Source organism: Epinephelus fuscoguttatus, linkage group LG8 (genome assembly GCF_011397635.1).
Source record: "Epinephelus fuscoguttatus linkage group LG8, E.fuscoguttatus.final_Chr_v1".
Classification (NCBI taxonomy): domain Eukaryota; kingdom Metazoa; phylum Chordata; class Actinopteri; order Perciformes; family Serranidae; genus Epinephelus; species Epinephelus fuscoguttatus.
Genome location: NC_064759.1, coordinates 45,289,653 through 45,312,533, shown reverse-complemented (window position 1 = coordinate 45,312,533; position 22,881 = coordinate 45,289,653). Strand labels below are relative to the sequence as shown.

Below are 22,881 nucleotides of genomic sequence, written 5' to 3'. Positions count from 1 at the left end.
TAATTTATGTCAATCCCAGCCAATGAATTTTGACACCCCTGAACCTTTGTTTTTATGTGAGGAAACATTAGAGAAGTTTGTCCTGTTTGATGCTGAAATGAATGGGAAAGTAATCTTTCAATTACAACCAGCAACCTGTATTTTAGATCCCATTCCCACATCCTTTTTTAAAACAGTTTATTGCTTTTTAGATGAAGACGTTCTTAACGTTGTAATTATTTGCTTCAGATAGGTGTTTTCCTCGCTGCTTTTAAAACTGTCATGGTTAAGCCTCTTTTGAAACAAAATAATATAGATGCCTCGGTACTTAGCAACTACAGACCAGTGTCCAATCTGCCATTTTTAAGTAAAATTTTAGAGATGAAATGATTTTATGATCTCCAACAATATTTTTGAAAAATAGCAGTCTGGCTTTCACAGCACAGAGAGGCATTAGTCAGGGTTGTTAATGACCTGAGGTCAAAAATGGATATGAAAAAACTCTCTGTATTAGTACTACTCAATCTTACTGCAGCCTTTGATCCAGTCGACCACTCAATTCTTTTAGCTGGACTTTATAATCTGGTTGGCCTCTCTGGGACTTTTTTTTAACTGGTTTAACTATCTTTCTGACAGAGAATTTTAAGTAACAATGGATGAATGTTCATCAAGAGTCCAATACTTTTTAATCTTTATGTGCTGCCACTTGGAAACGTCATCAGGAGGCACGGCATCAGTTTCCATAGTTGTGCTGATGATACACAGCTGTACATCACCATGTCTCCTGATGACTCAGGGCCAATGAATGCCGTTTTCAACTGTATTTTAAGTATCAAGTCCTGTATGGCAGAAAACTTTCTTTAACTCAACCAGGACAAAAACGAGGTCGTTGGTCCTGAAGCTCAGAGAGAGAACTCAACACAAAACTGTAAGAACTGGCACTAAAATCCTGTCAACAAGTGAAAACCCATGGAGTTATCTTTGATTCGACTCTAAGTTTTGAACCACATATTAGAAGTATAACCAAAACTGGATTTTATCATCTTAAGAGCATTGTCAGAGTGTGACCGTTTCTCTCACAAGCCAACACAGATGCATGCTTTCATTACCTGAAGAACTGATTACAGTAATGCGCTACTTTCTGGTCTTTCTAAGAAAAACATTGCTCAGTTATAGTTATAACAAAACTCAGCTGCACGTGTGCTGACGAGGACCAGGAAGAGAGCACACATTACATCAATTTTAAAGTCTCTGCACTGGCTTCCTGCATGCTTCAGAATTGATTTTAAGATCCTTTTCATTGGTTTATAAAGCTCTTAATGGTCCAAGTCCTGCCTATTAGATTTGAGGACCTTCCTTCAACTTGGCCGCCATCTCACCTAAAAATAAACAGTTATTGGCTGCAGGTGGTCTCAGGCGACCTCCATGCTGTGCCACAGACACTGCTGCCTTTATGCCAGGCAGCAGCAGTGCACAGAGCTTCAGAGAGCCGGGGGCGAGGGCAAGTAGGAGGGCAGCCACGTGTCAGATCTACACAGAGCATCAGAATAAAAATACCAGCACATCACAGACAGTATGATAATAACATCCAAAACAAGTTTCACGCTCCGCAGTTTCTGTGACATGAGAAATACTTTCACAAAAAGTCATGTGATGCCACTCTTTTTATGATTTCAACACTGATTTGTTGTTAACAATGTAGCATTTTTCAGGAAATTTATAGTCTCCAGGACATATCAATAGTGAGTTTACTGCATCCTTTCAAATAATTTTGCGTTGGGGCGCAGCACACATACTTAGCAATATCTCTGCCACAATCAGTATTGGTGCGAAGTGGCTATAGCAGAAGAGCTGGGCATTTACAGAATGATTTAAGTTGTATCCAAATTTAACAGGCCTGGATGAATTTGTGCATGTTTTGCTTCATGGTTGGCCGTCGGAACCTCCTTTTGATGAACTTGAGGGTAGGATCCAGGACCTGGGATCATGCTGAGTGGGGAACATACAGAGAGCCCGATGTTCCCTTTCCTGGGTCTGGTTTCTGCTTCTGTGTCTCCTTCGCCACACTCTGGACAGTCCACTGCAGCGGGCCGACACTGCAGGAACTTGGCAGTATGGAGTGAGTAACCTTATCTGTCTCACAAAAATTGCACTACTAGGAGAGAGAGAATCAGCTTTCTGATTCTTAGTACCAGGTCAGTAGGACAGAGGAAAATGAAAGCAACTGAAAGACAAGGCCCACCTGCCTTTACATGAGTTAAGATGCTTGGTCTCCCTGATGAAGAAAAGGTTCTTGTGGTCAGTCCAGATAACAAATGGATAGGATGCACCCTCCAGCCAGTGTCTGCACCTCTCCAATGCCAGCTTTATGGCCAGGAGACTCCAGGTCATCAACATTACAGTTCCTCTCAGCAGGAGTGAGTTTCCTGGAGAAACAAGCACAGGGGTGCAAACCATTGTCTTCCTCTGATACCTGAGGCAGGATGACTCCCACCATCAGACTGAAAGCATCCACCTACACGACAACAAGGAGGTCAGTGTCAGGATTGACTAAAATCTACTCTTCGGGTGCTCGAAGGCTTTCTAGGCCTCTTGAATCCATTGTAGAACCATGAGTCAAAGCTGTGATGGGGACTGCAAGAGCACTCAAATTTTGAATGGATTTGCGGTAGAAATGGGAAAATCCCCAAAACATTACCCCTGTTTGAGTGTGGAAGGTTTATGACATTCCTTGTATGTCTTCACAGTACCTTATCCATCTGAATGCATGAAGAGAAGATGATATAGCATAGACACACTGGTAGTAAGGAAGTCACATTTCTCCAGCAAGATGATGCGATGGAGCACCATCTGGACGTATAGCACATGATCCTTAAAACAACACTTACCTTTCTGGAAATTTTACAAATTTTAAATTTTGTTTAGGTTAAAATGCTATTAATAAGCTGATGGCACACTAAAATGTAAGTGAATTCCATCAGAAATAAAAACTCATAATTACACCATTTACATATGGTTCTAAGAAAACGCCGACCAATCAATTGGTCAAGCGTCTTGTCTGTCTTCCCCACGTGGAGGCCTCCGACTGACGTAATCGCTCGCGTAACACCCCAACCCTGTGGGTCTGTGAGGCAGCAAATAGGCTAGTAACAGGTAGGCTTGTGGATATAAACTTTTCTCCGTAACAATGGCAGACAAATGCGGACCACCGCTTCCAACTCCAGCCGCTCCAACAGGGAAATTGAAGTTGAAGTTGGCAAAAGAAAGAATATTGCAGAAGAAGCTAACACTAAGAGAGAATGTTTTTGCAAGAGCCAAAACTCAGGTCAACATTGGCTCTGCTATCAAGCTATGGTGAAGACTGATGCAGCTTCATCCTGAGCTAAAAAGGAATGAGATGGTCGCAGACTTTCTCCTGGACAGGTATTTTTAGTTTGCCTCTAAGTGTGAATCAACATGGTGGCATGACCAATGCTTGCGGCAGCCTCTGCATACACTGGCGAAGTAAACACGGTGCAACAAGGAGTTAATTCTTCAGTGCAATACAGTCACGACTTTCTAACAGGCATTAGAAACCGCTACAGAGCTCTAACGCTACAACCGAGAGAGCTCAGGATGTGTAGCAAGCTTGGCCTGCTACGTCAAGCTAGCCCTGAGATGACCGTGGTTTCGCCTGGAGCTGTCCCGACGAGGAGACGCCAGCAGCACTGTGACAGGATGCGGAAGCAGGGGATGCGCAGAGGGGTTAGCTCGAGGCTAAGAGCTAACCCCATCAAATCAGCTGTTCCCAGCGTCCTTCTGGCCAACGTCCGCTTGCTGGACATGAAAATGGATTACATCCAACTGTGGAGATCCACTTACTGAGAAGTGAGGGACTGCTGCATCCTTGTGTTCACTGAGACATGGATGAATGGTAACATAGCAGACTCTGGTATTGAGCTAACGGGGCTAACACTACATAGTAGTGTTGCACGGTATACTAGTACCAACGGTAGACCGCGGTACTTAAACACCACGGTACATATGATACCATAATTTTGGAGTACCGTGGTACTACGGTACCTCACGGTACCACTACTGTGGGATAAGTTCAAAGTCCAATCGCAAGAGGGTGAGTGTCCATGTGCCGTCCGATAACGGCACGTGCTGGCCACCTGGCACTATGCTGCTGCAGTGGTTTGTTTTCCAGTGACATTTCAGGTATTAGCTGAGCTATTGAGTATCTTTAAGCAGTGAAAGTTATTACTTATTTATCTTTACTTGTAGGCTAGATTTGTTTATATATGCTACAGTGATTTGTTTTCCACAGAGCTCTACAGTGCGAACATTTTACTCGCATTTGCGACTAAAAATAGTTTTGTGCAAGCAAAAGAAATCATTCAGGAGCACCCTGTGTGAGTACAGATTTCAACCAGCAGCAGAAACGACAGTTGCGGGTTGAACGGGGGTCACAGACAGGAATACGGCGGAGCACTATGGCCACTACTATGGCCCCTACACCCGGCTCCAGGTCCAATAATTTGCTCTCCGTTGGTGCCCAGAAATACCTGAATAGCCGAGCCGTGGCGGCACACAGGTATGTGGCATGTCAGAGGAGAGACAAGCCTTTCAGATTTCTCTCTTTGTGGCAGGTAACAGTCCACAAACCTCACCTCACTTAAGGGACTGTTCATAACTTATCAGAGGAGGAGGGTGGCCGGTTGATTTTTATTTTATTTATTTATTTCATTTTGATCCCCCCCTATGTTAATCACTTATTGATGCTGTTTTTGAAGTATGAATAAGTCAATAAGTAATTTATTCCATTGAAATATCATTGAGGTATTATAGAAAAGTGATTTATCTTTTTATAAATGACAAAAGGCACATCTGCCTAATTTTTGCTGTGGTATCATGATACTACTCAGAACCGTGATACTTTCACTGGTATCATACCGTGGGTCCCAATTTGGGTACCGTGACAACACTACTACATAGAGTAGACAGGGACCGTGGCGGTCGGCAATATACACAAACAATTCATGGTGCTGTGATGTGAAGAGGATCTCCCAGTTCTGCTGTCAGGATGTGGAGTTTTTGACTGTGAAATGTCAACCCTTTTCATCTTACTATTGCACTATATGTTATTTCTTATATGTTGCACAAATTGTTTTTAAATGTTTTGTTTCGTTTTGCTTGGGGTATGCAAAATGTCATTTAGTTTTTGTGCTGCATATAAAAATGACAAATAAAGAAGTTCTGTTCAGTTCAAAACGTTATGACAACACAGCATCCAGTTGCTAACGGCTAACGTTAGCCTACTGTAGCGTAGCCTCTGAAACATTAACGTTATCTTCCTTGTGCATTTCCACTTACTAGCAACGTTAATGCTACTATCTAATGTTAGCACTGTAACCTTATTCTAAAACTCATCTGTCATCACTGACTCAAGTTGAGTTTTAAAGGCGCTGTATGTAAGGATGTGGCCAAAATGATTACTGCACTCAAATTCAAAATACTGCCGCGAGTCGTGTCCGCCCCTCCTCCCCTACAGATTCGAGGTTGCTGGACAGCGGCACACTGGAGACTGATTTGTTTGCCCACAGGCGGCTGCTGTGGCAGGGCTGCGTTGCCGCGTCCTTGATCTTCGGTGTTCCAGCGGACCATTTGAGCAAGTCTGGCTTCTCTGCTGCTAACGCTGCTGTCGGGATACAGCTGAGGAGAAGCCGGCTGCTAATGCTGGGACACTGCTAATGCTGCTTCCAGGATACAGCTGAGGAGGAGCCGGCTGCTAATGCTATGTACTGGGACACTGCTAATGCTGCTTGCCATGCTGCTGTAGCTCAGTCGTAACTGTAACTGATGCTGAAACTCTACTGACTGCGTGACTGGTAGACGGCGGTGGGTGGCGCAACAGGCCAAAACACAAATTCAAAACATAAACATGATTTGCAGACTGCAAAAAAAAAAAATTTAGATGCAAATATTATGGCTGTACTATTGTTGTCGGTGAGATCAGTATGTTATATGAACATTATTCCTTAGTCTCTGTGACATATTAGGATGATTTTACGACTATTTGCTTTAGATTTCTTACATATAGCTCCTTTAAAACTCCGGGGTTGCGTTTGGCTGTCTTGGTTATAACGTTACACTCGCTCTCCTCTTCCATGTATCTAACGTTATCTAGCCAACGCCTTCGTCTATCATAGACGTAATGAGAACGTAATGGAGGAGGGGGGAGTAGGTCTTTGGAGGGAGGTGGAGTTGCAGGAGGAGGGGGATGGGATTTTGGAGCAACCTGATCTCACAGAAATACGTGAAATGACCACGACCTCTTAACACCGCATTCCGTGGTGGCAGCACGTAATGGGTTGAAATTACGGGCCGGTACCACAGAAACAACGCCAATGTAAAGTCAATTACGATCCTTTTTCGTGGTGGACGCACAAATTCCCTGATTCAATAACGTCCTGTATACACACAAAAACACGAAAGTGTTCTTGATGTTCAAACAGCAAATATATTCCTCTGTTATAATTTCCCACCAAGAATAATAATAATAACATGATAGTTCGGCTGTACTAGATATTTGATATAGGTAGGGTTGGGACTCATTTTTTTTTCAACAGGATTTTAACGATTCCGATTCCTTACCGATTCCTCTTACCGATTCCTACATTATATTCATTATACTTGCTATACTTAAACAACTATATAATAAACACAAATGCAATCACACAAATAAAAAAACTTTATTCTAACTGTTGCACAGTACAATTAGATGAAAATACACATTTGTGTCTCGTCTCGTCTCGTCTTGTCTCGTCTCGTCTCGTCTCGTCGTCTGGGTCGCGGGGGCAGCAGCCTCAGCAGAGAAGCCCAGACAGTCCTCTCCCCAGCCACCTCTGTCAGCTCCTCTCGATGTGGAGGAGCAGCAGCTCTACTCCGAGTCCCTCCCGGATGTCCCAGCTCCTCACCCTTTCCCTAAGGCTGAGCCCAGCCACCCTGCGGAGGAAACTCATTTCGGCCGCTTGTACTCGCGATCGCGTTCTTTCGATCACTACCCAAAGCTCATGACCATAGGTGAAGGTTGGAACGTAGATCGACCGGTAAATCGAGAGCTTCGCTTTCTGGCTAAGCTCCCTCTTCACCACAACGGTTAAGCGGCCGCATCACTGCTGACGCCACTCCAATCCTCCTGTCAATCTCCCGCTCCATCCTACCCTCACTCAGCTGCTTCACACTTGGCTGCGAACCGTCGCAGCGAGAGCTGGAGGACACTATTCGCTGGAGCTAGGAGGACCACGTCATCCGCAAATAGCAGGGACGAGATCCTCCCATCACCGAACCTGACACCCTCCACCCCTCGGCTGCACCTAGAAATTCTGTCCATGAAAGTTACAAACAGAACTGCTGACAAAGGGTAGCCCTGGCAGAGTCCAACCCTCACCGGGAACAGGTCCGACTTACTGCAAGCCACACGAACCAGACTCGAGCTCCTTCAGTACAGGGACTGGATGGCCCTTAGCAGAGGGCCACCAACCCCATACTCCCGGAGCACCCCCCACACGATGCCCCTGGGGACACGGTTGTAAGCCTTCTCCAAATCCACAAAACATGTGTGGACTGGTTGGGTGAATTCCCAGGGGACGATGGGGACCACCACCCAGGTTTGCCATTCCAGAGGCACTGCCCCCGATGTCCACGCAATATTGCAGAGGCGTGTCAGCCAGGACAGCCCTACAACATCCAGAGCCTTGAGATATCCAGGGCGAATTTCGTCCACCCCCGGGGCTCCGCCACTGCGTAGTTCCTTCACTACCTTGGTGACTTCTGCCCCTGAAATTGGACAACCCGCCCCCGAGACCCCCGGCTCTGTTTCCTCACTGAAATACGTGTTGGTGGGATTGAGGGGCTCCTCAAAGTATTCCTTCCACCGCCCGACAATGTCCCCAGTTGACGTCAGCAGCTCCCTGCCCCCACTGTAAACAGTGTGAGCAAGTTGCCCCCCCCCCCCAGGCGCCGGACGGTTTGCCAGAACCTCTTTGGAGCCGATCGATAGTCTTTCTCCATGGCCTCACGGAGACTCAATGTCCCCCTCCACCCTCAGGACATGGTCGAAGCTCAATAACTGCACACCACTCGGGTTCAGATCGGGCAGGCCGTTCCTCCCAGTCACGCCCCTCCAGGTCCTGCTGTCATTGCCCACGTGAGCGTTGAAGTACCCCAGCAGAACAATGGAGTCCCCGGTCGGGGCACTGTCCAGCACCCCTCCCAGGGACAAAAAGGGCGGGTACTCTGAACTGCTATTCGGCGCATAAGCGCAGACAACAGTCAGGACCCGTTCCTTGACCTGAAGGTGCAGGGACGCAACCCTTTCGTCCACTGGGGTGAACCCCAACATACAGGCAGAGAGTCTGGGGGCTATCAAAAAACCCACCCCGGCCCTCTGCCTCTCACCCGGAGCAACTCCAGCAAAGGAGAGAGTCTAACCCCTCTCAAGGACTTGGGTTCCAGAGCCGGAACTATGTGTCGAGGTGAGGCCAACTATATCTAGCCGGTAGCGCTCAACCTCTTCCACAAGCTCCGGCTCCTTCCTCGCCAGAGAGGTGACATTCCATGTTCCAAGAGCCAACTTCCGTAGCCAAGAATTGGACCGCCAAGGCCCCTGCCTTGGTCTGCTGCCCGATCCACACTGCACCGAACCCTTCTGGATCCCTCTGACCCCATGGGGCCTGGCCACCAGGCGCTCGCCCACGGGCCCCAGCCCCAGGCCTGGCTCCAGGGCGGGGCCCCGGTAACCTTCTGGGCCGGGCACGCCAACTCTTGTTATTTTTTGTCATGAAGGGTCTTCTGAACCATTCTTCGTCTGACCCTTCGCCCAGAACCAATCTGCCATGGGAAACCCTACCGGGGGCGAAATGCCCCCGACAGCACAGCTCCTAGGGTCATTAGGGCACTCAAACTCCTCCACCATGATAAGGCGACGGTTCTCGGAGAAGTACACATTTGTGTGTGGTGTGTATTTCAGATTTAGAGCTTGTATCATCTCCCTGAGAATATATAACAACAAAAAGTGATTCTCTGATTTCTACAGTAACACTATTACCTCAAATTAACCACAGCAATGTAATAAAAAATACTTATATACTCATATATATTCATGCTTGGGTATTCATGCTTGGGCACTGTTATTTACGTGACAACACCTGAACAGAACACACACACACACATTGGCTGTTTGTTTCTACCTCTCCCCTCGCTGGAAGCGGACTTCCCGCCGCCCGCCTCCGCCTTGATTAAATGCTGAAAATTAAATAAAAGCGAGAGACAGGTTTTTCCTATTTTATCTTATTTTGTTATATTTCTCCCTCTCCTCTCACTGGAAGCGTCAGACCTTGCGCCTCCCGCTGCCGTCTCAAACACGGAGGTCTCCCTCTGAGCTGAGCACCCACGGCGCACGCCCGGCCTGTTAAATAGCCGGTAACCATGACAACTGTGTGACACAATCTCAGTGCTTTGGTCATTAAATAATGTCAGGCTCGGTTCAGCGGGTTTTTTTTTACAATCTAGGAACCATTTGCGGGAACCGTTACTCCAAATGTGATGGAACTGGTTCCGGAGCCGGAACTTTGGACCCGGTTCCAAAAAAGAACTGGATCCGGATCCCAACCCTAGATATAGGCCTATTCAAATATTCAGTCCCAAAAACGCAGTTTCTAGAGAACTTGCTAAAATATATGAAATTAACCATCATCCTTACTTTTTCTTAACATATTTCATCTAGGTGCAGAGTCATTACTAGTTCGACTTTACTAGACATTTGATTTAATCAGTAGATGTATCTTTTTACAACTCTATTTTACAACAAGCCAACCTCTTCCACAAGCTCCGGCTCCTTCTATTTTACAAGCCACAAAAAACCTACCGTCCCAAAAACGCTGTTTCTAGCGTTTTAGCAAAAATGTCAAAAATTAGCAGACATCTTTACTTTTTCTTAACATAGTTCATCTAGGTGCAGTGTAATAACTTGTTCGGCTTGACTAGATATTAGATATATTGGGTAGATATATCTTTTTACAACCCTAATTAGAACCCTACTTTGCAAATCAGAAGAACTACAACTATGTTGCTGATATGTATCAAGCTGCATTGCACGGTCCCAGGGAATTGTAGTTTTTAAAAAAGATAAGTGTTTTTCCTAGATTTGGAAGTTGTAAATACTGAATTGAGAGTACACTGTGGACTTTAAGAGGGTGGTAATCAGATTTTAAATATCTAATTTCTAAATGGGTGAAAATTAATTTTATCCATATTTTACCCATATCTGACAGCACCCCCAGTTGTTGACTGCACTCACATGATAGTTGAGGTCAAGAGCTCTCTATAACAGTTGGTCCCATGTCTGTACCCCCTTTTGTTGCTGAGTTATATGCCTTCAAACATGCACTGAGGTCAAGGTTCAAAGGTCAATGGCTGAAAGCAGGAGCCATGTAGAATCTTCATACTGACATATGTTACTCTCCAGGTTGAGACCTTTCCAATGATGTATTTGGTTTAGCACTACGACAAAGTTTAGATTTTTCATTTTTTGGACACAAGCCATGCCAGGTGTAGTTTCAGAGAGCACTTTGAAGGTCCAGTGTATAAAATGATTTTTATTTGTTTCTTTGCTTGTTTTTTTCTTTTTTACTCTAGATAGTTACTGAAATGAGACATCCTCAGACAATACAGTACTGCTAAAAGTAAAACCAATAATAACAATAAAGAAATAAGCAAAAATAATATTAAAATTATATTGAAATTTTAAAATCTATTTACAGAGTGGAATGGTAGCCTAATAGATAACTTAGATACAATTTGTTATTGTTTAGACACTATTTATTATTGCTTAGATACTATTTAGCCTATTATTATATTTACTTTTAGCATGCTCTACTTTTATCTACTGTAGGCTATATGTTTTAATTTATTTAATAACGAAATTATTTTATGTTAGGCCCACATCTTAACTCCACTGGTTCTGTGGCGCTGGCTTGGGGTCCGCTCTCCCCTGGTGGAGTGGAGGGTGGCCGAGTTGCCGGGGGTGGATGGCTCCAACTGATGGTGTTTCCTCTCTGGTTCTTCCATGCTCAGCCTTATTTTTTTCTTATTAGTGGGCCAAGCCCGAGGGGCCTCGGGGAACGCATATGCAAGCAGACACGTTTCCTAAGACCAGCGGTGCTAGGAACCCTATTGTCCTTGTAAAGATTTTTATAGTTTTTCTCTTTTTTTATTCTTTCATTGATAAAAGTGGTGCTGCAGGCTAAACCGTGCAAGGAACAGTGGTGCAATTTGGAGGGTTGGTCCAGACCCCTGCATGTACCTCAGATGCAAAAAACTATCCTATATCCACCTGCAGGGGGCGCTATAACCAAGGCCTATAACTCCCACACCGTATGTCGTACATTCAAAAACGTTATATCCCCAGATTCCCTGAATAGAGCTGAATCAAATTGCAATTGGCCATGCCCACTTCCGCCTATAATTTTTTTTTTTTTTTTTGCGAAATCGCAAAAACTGGAAAATCTACTTTTTTGACTCCTCCTTGGGATTTTGTCCGAAAACACGTACACTCTTCACCTGAACCTGATCTAAGTTATTAAAAGAATTTTGTTCCGTCAAAAATTCCGCAAATTATTAATGAACAAATTTGTGTAGCTAGTTATAAAAATGTAAACTGTTGCATATCTCAGTCAAACTTAATGCAATCAACACCAAATCTCACATCCTTAGTTGGCATGACACTGTGAAGGTATGGGCCGAATTTGGCGAATGTTGGCCACTAGGAGGCGCTACAAATATGGGAAGTTTATATCTCTTAAACGGCTACACCCATTTCTACGAAATTCGGTCAGTATGATATAGGGCCATTCCTGAGGCCATATATTGAAGGTGGTCATGACTGGTCAATGTGGGCGTGGCTTATTATAGGATAAACAACAAACATTTACTACAGCTGAACTATTATGCTGAGGGCTGTGAAATTTATAGGGTACATATAGAATAGGACACAGATCTTCCATACCAAAAATTGTGCATATGCTCCAATAGGTGGTACTATAACGGATGCAAACGCGTTTTTGCGTGTAACTTCCACATTTTAAATGACACATTCATAAACATTATATCAATGCAGTGGCGGACTGGGACTAAAAAACAGCCCTGGACTTTGACTCGGCCCAGCCCACAACAACCGGTGCGCATACGGTATGCGCTTCCTTCTTCTTCAATTTGATTGGTGGCTGGCCAGCTCATAGATATCTATGGGCCGGCTGGCATCCAATTTAAAGGCTGCCACCTAGCGGACTGGACGTGGAAGAGTAGCTTATCAGGGAGAAAAAGAAAAAAAAAACGGTGATGACTGCGTGGCGGCCGCCGGCCATCCTGGAGTACCAGCCGTTCTGTGATTCTCCAGAACCTCCAGATGGCCAGTCCTCCCCTGTATCCATGTGTTCCCTGAATAGAGCTGGGTTTTCTGACACAGGTCCCACCCACTTCTGCTGCACATTCTCTTTGCTAATTTGCCACATGTCCAAAACCTACTTTTTCGAACTCCTCCCACAGTTTAAGCACCACCTGCATGAAACTTTGCACATAGAATCTCCAGATGTGTCTGATCAAAAGTAGAATGTTGGCACTCCAAAAAATACGCTAGTTATAATCAAACTATTTTTTTTTTTTTTTGCTAGCTAAAAAACACATATTGTTTCATATTTTGGTCAAAATAAATGCTTTCAACATCAAACTTACGTCACTTGTTCCCAAGGTCATCAAGAGGTTCTATACCAAATTTGGTGCAAATCAGCCTATAGGTGTCGCTACAACAGATGCAAATGCGATTTTGCCTGTAACTTCCACATTTTAAACAACACATTCATGGACATCAATGCAATGCATTTCCTGAATAGAGGTGGGTTTTCTGACATAGGCCCCGCCCACTTCTGCTGCAATTTTCCCTTGCTAAGTCACCACATATCCAAAACCTACTTTTTCGAACTACTCCTACGGTTTAAGCGCCATCTGTGTGAAACTTTGCACATAGAATCTCCAGATGTGTCTGATCAAAAGTTATCAAAAGAATCCTGGCACTCCAAAAAATGCGCTAGTTATAACCAAACAGTCTTTTTTGCTAGCTAAAAAACACACATTGTTTCATATTTTGGTCAAAGTAAATGCTTTTAACATCAAACTTAATTCACTTGTTCTGGAGGTCATCCAGAGGCTCTGTGCCAAATTTGGTGCAAATCGGCTAATGGGGGGTGCTAAAAACCCACAAACATCAAGTCTCAAGTACAAGATTTGAACAAAATTTGGTGAGTGTGATGCGGGGTCACTCCTGAGGCCGGACATAAAGTTAAGGAATAATTAGTCAAAGTGGGCGTGATTTATTACAATAAATCCAAATTGCCACACATTCAGCCTTTCACACTTCCGGCACATTTCCCATTACAGCAAATACCACAGCTCAGACATCGGCCCGCGTCCCTGCGCTCGCCCTGAGCCTGTCATGCTTCGGGGCCGACTTCCGTGGGCTCCGTAGGGCACAGGGGCCGAGTTCATAACTGCTTGCAGTTCTAGTTCATTTATTTATTAGTGGCGTTTGGATTTGGTTACGGCAGACGGAATCTGAAATGGAATGAAGCCCACAGACAGCAGACAGTAGCTACAAAACAGTAGTGGAATGCGCCCCATCCGCCCACAGCACAATGCTCTTAAAGCCCTATGCTATCAAAAGCTGGCAAAATACATTTATTTTATTTTATGGCCTTGACATTAACCTGTCATATTGTTGAGTTATCAAGAACACTTCCATGTTTTTGTGTGTATACAGGACTGTTAAAGATATCATTGAGGAAAACGAGGTTGAGGTGATGTTATTGAATCAGGGAATTCGTGTGTCCACCATGGGAAAGGATCCTTATTGACTTTACATTGGCATTGTTTCCGTGGTACCGGCAAGTAATTTCAACCCATTACGTGCTGCCACCACGGAATGCAGTGTTAAGAGGTCGTGGTCATTTCACGTATTTCTGTGAGATCAGGTTGCTTTGGAGGGAGGCAAGAGTTGTGGATGTTTTTTCTAAGTGTTGTGTGAAATGCAAGAAAGGTAAGAATAGCTTTAAGATTCTATGAAAAGACCAAGATGTCTATCCAAGTATACAAAAACAAATCTGTTACATTTATCTCCAAGGACATCATTAACAAAGCTTTGAAAGACAGCTGGAACATTTGCCAACCTGAAAGGCATAAACAGACATACATATAATGGCCACTTGGAGTGATAAAGGCTGTTTTCCATCAATCACCTTGTCTGATCCTAATCATGTTATATGTATTGCACAAATCCAGCTTAGTGAACACTGCGGCTCCTTGGACTGACTCAAATGCAGAAAAAACAGGACAGAAAGGGTACCTGTTCTTGATGGTAATCTCATTCAGGCCACAATAATCAGTGCAAGGACTCATGCAGTCTTTTTTCTCCACAAAGAAACCCAGCTCCAGCAGGTGAAGTGGACCGGATGAAATCATACTTTCTTGATGTAAACCTCCATGGTTGCAGACTTTGACTTAGAGAAAGAGAACAATTTACCTCTCGGTGTCAGGTTTCAGGCAGGAAGTTAATGTCACACTCCGCAGGCTGATGTGGTGGGAGAATGGCAGCTCTTTGCTTGTCAAAAACCTTGTCCAGATTATGGCGTTCTGGAGGAAACCTGGAGAGCTCTTAGACATTTTTGGAAATGACAGTGGTAGACTGGCTGTTAATTACTATGGAGATAGAGACTAGAGGGTGAGCACAACAGGTATCAAAAGAGGAGTCAACCCAGGAGAGGAGAGAAGCTGTAGCACAACTGAACTGAGGATTGTCGAGACATGACCATGGATATTTGAGAATGAGAGGACTCAGGAGAGACCCAAATGTAGAGTAAGGCTGCATTCACACCAAATCAGGTGTATGGAGGTCAGTCACAGGTTTTGCATCAGTATGATTTAAATGGCCTATTTGTGGGGGAGCGGAGGGTGGAGAGAAAACCAATCTCCCCATCTCAGCAACTGAGTATTTGTCTTTGGTAAGTTTGTTTGTGTTGGCTTAAAAGATCTGTAGAATTCTTTTCATCACTACTGTAGTATCTTTACTGCCACAAAAGGCACGTGTGTGCATACACAATGGTGCAAATATTTTCCTTTGTAGGATACTACACACGAAACGTTAATACCAGTGTTGGGCAAGCTACTTGGAAAGTGTAGTGAGCTAAGCTACTAGTTACTCTAATATTAAATGAAGCTTTACAACATCAAAACTGTCACCCTCAGAAATGTAGCAAGCTAAGCTACAGCAAAATGAAAGTAACTAGTGCAACTACATCCAAGCTTTGTACTAAATTGAACCAACTTCGTGCCAAGTCAGTGTTACCTTACTGATCAATAAAACTGTCAGTCGAACAGACAGGCAGGTAAAAAAGTTAAGTTCAATTGTTTATTGAACAGTGAGCTGCACTAACTCCCAACACGACTCAAACCACAATAGCAAGAATGAAGACCTGCTTCAAACAGTCACAACATGGTCAAAAACGTTCATGCGTGTATGTATGTGTATGTACACTGCAAAAACTCAAAATCTTACCAAGAATATTTATTTCTAGTCAGAACAAATCTCATTACAATTGAAATAAGACTCATCACCTAAAAAGTAACTTGTTTTTAGACAGTTTTAACTTGTTTCAGGAAAATTTTCACTTGAAATAAGTTGAAAAAAAATCTGTCCATGGAGCAATTTTTTTTTCTTATTGAAAGCAAAAAAGAAAAACTTGCTCCATGGGCAGATTTTCATACTTTTTTCAACTGAAAATTTGCTTGAAACAAGTATTTTTTAAGTGTAAAGAGATTTGTTTTGACTAGAAATGAGGCTAGTAAACACATTTTAGCAAACACATTTTATAGTGAGCAGCATACACATGTATGTCCCCTACAAATCCCAACCGTGTTTACAAAGTTTGAATGAACGAGACGGACGCAAAGGAAACGCAGTCTGCACATTGATCCTTTTGCCTCTGTCTGCAGGAACGAAAATAAATCCCATTCATGATGGGGTCAAATGGATTATGTACATTATTAACCACAAAACAAGCAAATACTTAATCTTAATGGCAAATAACACTCATTATGCTTCAGCTGAATCCTCTAAGCAAATGACCATGTTGGACTGAAATTAGTTTATCACGTTAAATGTCCGAAATTGTATGAAATTGCTCCAGTGCGTTAAACCAATAATCACACAGCCTGATATGCCCTGGCAAACACAGTGGGACTGCTGTACAGACCATTAGTCTTTCTTACCCTAACCCTGGTTATTTTCTGAAAGCACAGAGCAAAGAAATCTTTTTTTTCTCCCCCGGTCTGCTGTCAGCAGAGAGCAGCGGCTGCAGCGGGGATTTCAGCACTACGGACGGCGTGCGTAAAAGGACTTGACAAGCATCTCCTTTAAATGTGTTTGCTGCTAGTGAAATTATACATAGGCCTAATAAATGAAGACAGTGACATATTTTCAATAAAAAACAATGAGTTGAACGTTCATTTCAAGCTTTTGTAGTACAACGAGTTTCAGAATTGTGCGAGTGACGGAGAGCGGGTGGCAGTGTTTGATGCAGGAAACTCGATATGGACTTGAAAATCAATTTCGGAGTCGGGGTCGTTTGGAACGGCGGTGTTTGGGAATGGAGGGCTGTCCCCCATCAGGTTCAATTGGAAGTGACTCTGTGTGGTAGCGGTGACAGTTTTATTTCAGTCCATAACAGAAATCCCCGGCTCGTTTGAGCTTCAGAAATGATTTTGGAAATGTAGCTTGTGTGGACGCTACCACACTAAGTGATCAATAAAAGAGCTTAACTACTGAGAAGTTACTTGATTCAGAAAACAGCGACGCTACCACCAAGCTACTGAGAAATGTAGTTAGACTACAAATGTCCGCTACTGTAGTGACACTACTGCCCAACACTGGTTAATACATACCTTATTTCTTTTACTCACTATAATAATTAATGATAGAAAGAGACTACATTGTTTTTTCCTGTGGACTGTTGGCACTTTTTCAGTCTGACTGGGGGCTACGTGATTGGCCACTGCAGTGTGACAACAGATAGCATTTCCAAAAGTTCAATGATTTTGTAACCAGAAGTGTTCTGTTCCATTTGTAGTCTTGAAGTTTTGACCAGTTAGAATAGAATAGAATAGAATAGAATAGAATAGCGAATAGCTCGGAGTAGAGCCGCTGCTCCTTCGCATCGAAAGGGGTCAGTTGAGGTGGCTCGCGCATCTGATCAGGACCTGCTGGGCGCCTCCCGCTGGAGGTGTTCTGGGCACGTCCCACTGGTAGGAGGCCCCGGGGCAGACCCAGAACACACTGGAGGGATTATATATCTTGTCTGGCCTGGTAACGCCTTGGTGTCCCCCACGAGGAGCTGGAAAGTGTTGATGGGAAGAGGGATGTCTGGGGTGCTTTGCTTGGCCTGCTGCCCCCGCAACCCGGCCCCAGATAAGCGAATGAAAATGGATGGATGGATGGATGGATGGATGGATGGATGGATGGATGGATGGAATGGAATAGAAAGAACTTTATTCATTCCCCAAGGGAAATTTAGCTGTCCAGCAGCTCTTAAGAGACAAAAAACAACAACCACATTTCCCCACAACAACCACGTTTCCCCTCAACAACACAGTGGTATATCACATTTATTATACATTTAAGCAACAGGTCAACAGTCCCTGAAGAGAGCAAAAGAGGCAGGACACATTGGTGAAAATGCAGTCTTGGAACCTAATTCATTATGGTCTGGGCCCAGTATTTGAACACATTTAATCCAGATCAGAATTATCTAAATGGGATTAAATCTTAAAATTGGGTATTTCCAAAGCAGGAGATGTGATCCTGATCTCACAAACTGGTATACAGATTTCTTAATCAAATGTTTGGGAGGATTTCAAAATGCAGTGGAGATAGTTTTAATGACTTTTGCTAAAAATCAGGAAAAATCCTAATCATGAAAGGGTGGATTCAGCACAGATTTAAGGTGAATGTAGAGACATGTAGGACCTGTCGCACATTTTTTATCATTCTTGTATTCAATTCTTGCATATTGAAGTGAGACAGATAATGCCAAAGCAATATTCATTCTAAATTAATCAACTATTTAATACAAAATTTTCAAATAGAACACCAAAAAGAACTCCAAGATGCTGCATATTGCAACATAATTCTTGACTGCCTTGTGCTTCATAATATCAAGCAGGGCTTTTCATTGTGACTCCTCCAACCTTAAGTAGATGGCCCTTACCTACCACGTTTATAGAGCACTTTTCTCAAACCCAAAGAGCTTCAGAGGCAAAAACAAAACATCAGAAATAAATGCAGCACTAAGTACACCAGAGAGATGGTTATAAACAGCCCCAGCTAATTTACTCGTCCAAACATCATCTGAATTAGAATGATCCTATCTGTAAAATTACAAAAAAGAGAGACATTACAAAATCCAGATAATTCTGGTCTGAACTAAGGTGAGAAACTCCAGCTGAAAACATTTTTTATCCATCAGTAAATTTTGAGATTTTGAGCTATTTCAGACTTCTTTCAGACAAGTGTAACAGACAAGTGTAAGAAAATTTCGGTGTTTAATTTAGTTCAGCTTTCTATTGTGGAAATGTATGCAAATATTTAAGTAGATACTGCATGTTCATTTGAATATTCAAGAATTGTAATACAAAAAATAATTGTCAACTGGGGAAGTTTCATTGTGATATCTATAAGATAATTGTGTATTTGTGTATCAGTGATAGCCATGGCCGAAGGCATTATGTTTTCAGGTTGTCCATCTGTTCACACATCAGTTTGTCCATCTGTTCATATGTACCTCCATCTGTCCCATTCTTGTGAACATGATATCTCAAGAACACCTCGATGGAATTTCTTCAAATTTGGCACAAACATCCACTTGGACTCAACAATGAACTGATTTGATTTTGATGGTCAAGGTCACTGTGACCTTGCATCCAGTGCTGGCCCATGGCATCGGCTGTACAGGCAAAAGCTAAGGGTGCAGTCATCCATAGGGGGCGCCACAAATGGGGGAAAGAAAAAAAATCTAAATGTTTATCTTTTACTATTTTTACTAATACTATTACTACTATTACTTTGAAATATTACATAAGGCCACAACAATATAACTACATAGCAAAGCCTACCTGCAGCCCCCTGGCCCCCCTCCCCAGCTTGTTACACTTTACCTTCTCTCTGGGGAGATGGGTGAGTTATCCAACATCACGTGAACCCCAAAACACGCTGTACCATTATCATGTCAAAACGATCAATGCTGTCTGATGCCCACTCACCCACCACTACACTACTGAGACGAGTGAATGTGGAGAGAAAAAAAAACATGAAATTTAAAAACAAAAACAAATCTGTGTTGAAATTGTGAACGTGGTTTCTCAACAATATTATGATGTAATTTCTTCAAATTTGTTACAAACTTTAACTTGGACTGAAGAATGAACTGATTAGATTAGAGGTCACTGTGACCTCCCAAAACATGTTTTTGGCCATAACTCAAGAATTCATACGCTAATTATGACAAAACTTCACACAAATGTCTAATAGGATAAAATGTTGACATGGATGTAAACTGTAAGTGCAACTTGGCTGGTTCACCAAGACATGCAACTGTGAAGCGGTAATTCTAGTTTAGCCTAGTGTCTTATTTTAGGTCTGACAATGTATGGAATTTCACACTACATTTTTTTAAAGGCTGTTGTCTTAAAATTAAATTTTCTCACTCTCTGATCCAAAAATCTTCAGAAGCACAGACCCAGCTTTACAGTCTTATTTCTGTCTATATGAGGGGTTTATTAATATGTCATTCATAGCCTGATTTCTAGAAAATTTTGTTCCTTAAAACATAACAAAAATGTTTGTTTTTTATGGTCATTAGCAGTATTTACTGATATTAAAATGAGATATCCAAAATTCCCTCTGTAAAAACATTTGACTCTAATTTGACAACAAAATGAAAAAAGAATTTTAAACCCTTTTGTTCTGGAAACTCATGGAAATCAGCACATATATCGTTAGATAATGCCTAGATATGCCTTGAGTATTTAAGCACACATTTTCAGAAAACTTGTAATATAAAAACAACTTGTCTTAATGTAAATAATGAACTAGGAAAGTTTCATGGTGGTATTTACTAGATAAAGAATTTACCCTGTTTACTTGGGGTGTCTCCCAGTTTAGCATTTTCATTTATTCGTCAGCATTTATATGCAGATATCTGTTTATAGAGAGTAGCCAAAATGACTGCCACACAGAAGAGAGTCTTGGCTGGACATTTGCTGGCTTCACTGGAAACCCCCCAAAAAATGTCCGTTGCTCCAAGGCTTATTGTCATCAGGCGATAAATTACTGCTGCTGTGCCATCCCTGCGTAAAATTAGCAAAGCCATCTCTCAAATCAGAGACTGTAGATGACAACTGTTTATCATTCCTAAAGCTGTGTGATGACTATTTCAGCCTGTCCAAAGTCGTCATATACCACCGCTTTGTCAGTGATTTTGGTGAGAGGTCTGCGTGAGTGCATCTCTGCCAACTGAAGCCACCAAAGTTGTCTTGCATCCGCACTAAAAGGTGGTCTAAGCACACTGCACTGCACTGCGCCAGCTGACAAATGATATTTGATATTCTACTAAAATGTCTGGGTAACTGTTCCTGTTGTTTTCTCAGGGTAAGTCAGTGGTGACGCAGTATCCTGTCTATGGTCAAGTCTTCATCGGGCTGCTGCTGGTGTCATCAGTCAGCTGTGTTCCCCTCACAGCTCTGTATGTCTACTGCAGAAAGAGGAAAGGTGGTAACTATCACCAGAGGCAGCAGGCTGTCAACACAGCATCTAGTTATCGACCAGAAGATGACAGGGACTAACCTCCCAACATCACCTGCTTTCCTCAACACCTCCTATCTCGGTCATTTAGCTGGCCTATCTATGTCCTTCATTGCAGCTGTACTGTTACAATAAATGCAGCAGTACAGTATTTATTGGTTTGGGGTATTTTGAGGGGAATGTATTACTGTACATTTTTTCCTCATTATTAAATCACACTTATGATTCTAATAAAAACTCTGCACATTGAAAGATATTCAAGTTCAACTGTGCAACATGATATTATTGCAGATATTTTGTTTAATCTCCAAACATTTAGATTGAATAAAGTTGTAATTTACCACTTTTATATGATGCTAGTTTACTAAATTATCATAATGTGATGAATGTATGAAATTATGTAGTTTACACAGTGGGTTATGTTTGAGTATGTTAATCATTTTTTCACATTTTATACAGTTGTCTTAAGTAATTTTCTTTTACATTTAGCCTTAAATTATAATTTCTCTTATTACTGGAGTGAGCTAATTCAGGTTCAAATCAAGTTTATTTGTAGAGAAACTAAATACCAAATGGGATTACAGTTCAGCAATAGGATTATGGAAAGTCCAGTAATACTGCCTCTAGTAACACTTGTTCTTACAGTTTCCCTTGTTTCAGGAAGTTTCTAAAAGTAAGAGTCAGTAGTTTAAAAAAAAGAAAAGAGGCAGTTTACATCACCGGTACCAAAATAATTTCAAGACTCAATAATAGACTGATAAAAGTGTAGATGGCGTGTAATTAGTTGTCTGAATTAGTTGTCTGGTAAGTCGATTTATGTGGGTGCTCTTTTGTAAGAAGGTTGTGCAAATGATCTGTTTTCCTATATAAATAGTATTATAGTACTAGTTTTATATCTAGTTTTATATCTGCGTGCGTGCGTGCGTGCGTGCATGCGTGCGTGCGTGCGATATTGGCTCAATTAGTAAGTAAGAAAGTAATATTCTAATAATTTTGTTATTCTTCAGCTTTTTATTTTCATACTGAATAGCAAATGGTGATCCCTTTTTTATTAAAGAAAAATTAGGCTAGTAATGGACATGCAGTGTGTGTGAGTGTGTGCTTGTGTAATATGCAAACATCCATTTCAGTTTCATGGAAGGATGAACTTGCCATTTGCAGATACTTGTAACTACTTTGAGCAACCCGAACTACAGTGAATTATGTATTGCTTCCTACATTTCTGGTCATACATGAATATAGCATCAGTAAAACTGCCATACAACAGTAGATGTAACAAGTTGTATTTAGACCCAAATACAGCACATAGGAAACTAGGAACAGTTGGTAATGATGTTTAATGCCACAGCACAGTAGGTACAGGACAGGGCAGGTAATCAGCACACGGTACATTTCAACACTTCAGCAAAGTATCCTCACAAAGTCTCTGGCAGCCTGGCTGGTCCAGCAGGCTGATCCAGACCAGGAGGCAGGTGAGTGGGCAGGGACATTTGCCCAAACACACACAGTTCAGTTCAGCAACAGGCAACAGTACCATGAATGAGCAGGCAGGGGACATAGTCGTGGAGGCAGAAGATCCAACACCAGGTAAGTACACAGTCCAAGCAGATGAATCAGTAGGTGACAAGCAGAAGGTAGGTCGAGGCCAGGCAGAGGATCTAGCCAACGGGTAGGTACTCCCAGGACTCACACACAATGGCCGGTGTGGCAACACAGTGAAATTCTGATAGGAAACCACAGGTAAGCAGACAGAAGCACTCAAACTGTAGCGTTGTGGTCAGACAGAAACACCAAACAGTAACCAAGGATGCAGAAGCAGATCTTGAGGTCAGGGACAGAGGGATGATGCGTTTACCAGGAATAAGATGAGGCAGCCAGGGTTGGCAATCATCAATCAGTCTGAAATAAAGTACGAGAGTGTCTTGCACAAGTGATTAAGAACAATCTGGCAAAGAGTG

The 22,881-nt window shown here is 42.6% G+C and overlaps 1 protein-coding gene across 2 annotated transcripts in view; it reads left to right on the top strand.

Moving 5' to 3' along the window:
* LOC125892851 (sodium- and chloride-dependent transporter XTRP3-like) overlaps nucleotides 1–21,203 on the top strand; it is a 116,668-nt gene extending 95,465 nt beyond the window's left edge. The window contains exons 11-12 of one of the 2 annotated variants that reach the window (XR_007449792.1): nucleotides 20,560–20,673; nucleotides 20,770–20,901. Coding sequence is in view for 1 of the 2 variants with exons in the window: in XM_049583159.1 (XP_049439116.1) it covers nucleotides 20,770–20,964 (195 nt within the window). In the remaining variant the exon portion in view is untranslated. Of the gene's footprint in view, nucleotides 1–20,559; nucleotides 20,674–20,769 lie in introns of both variants that reach the window. The other variant, XM_049583159.1, reaches the window with a different exon arrangement.
* Nucleotides 21,204–22,881: the final 1,678 nt, after the last annotated feature.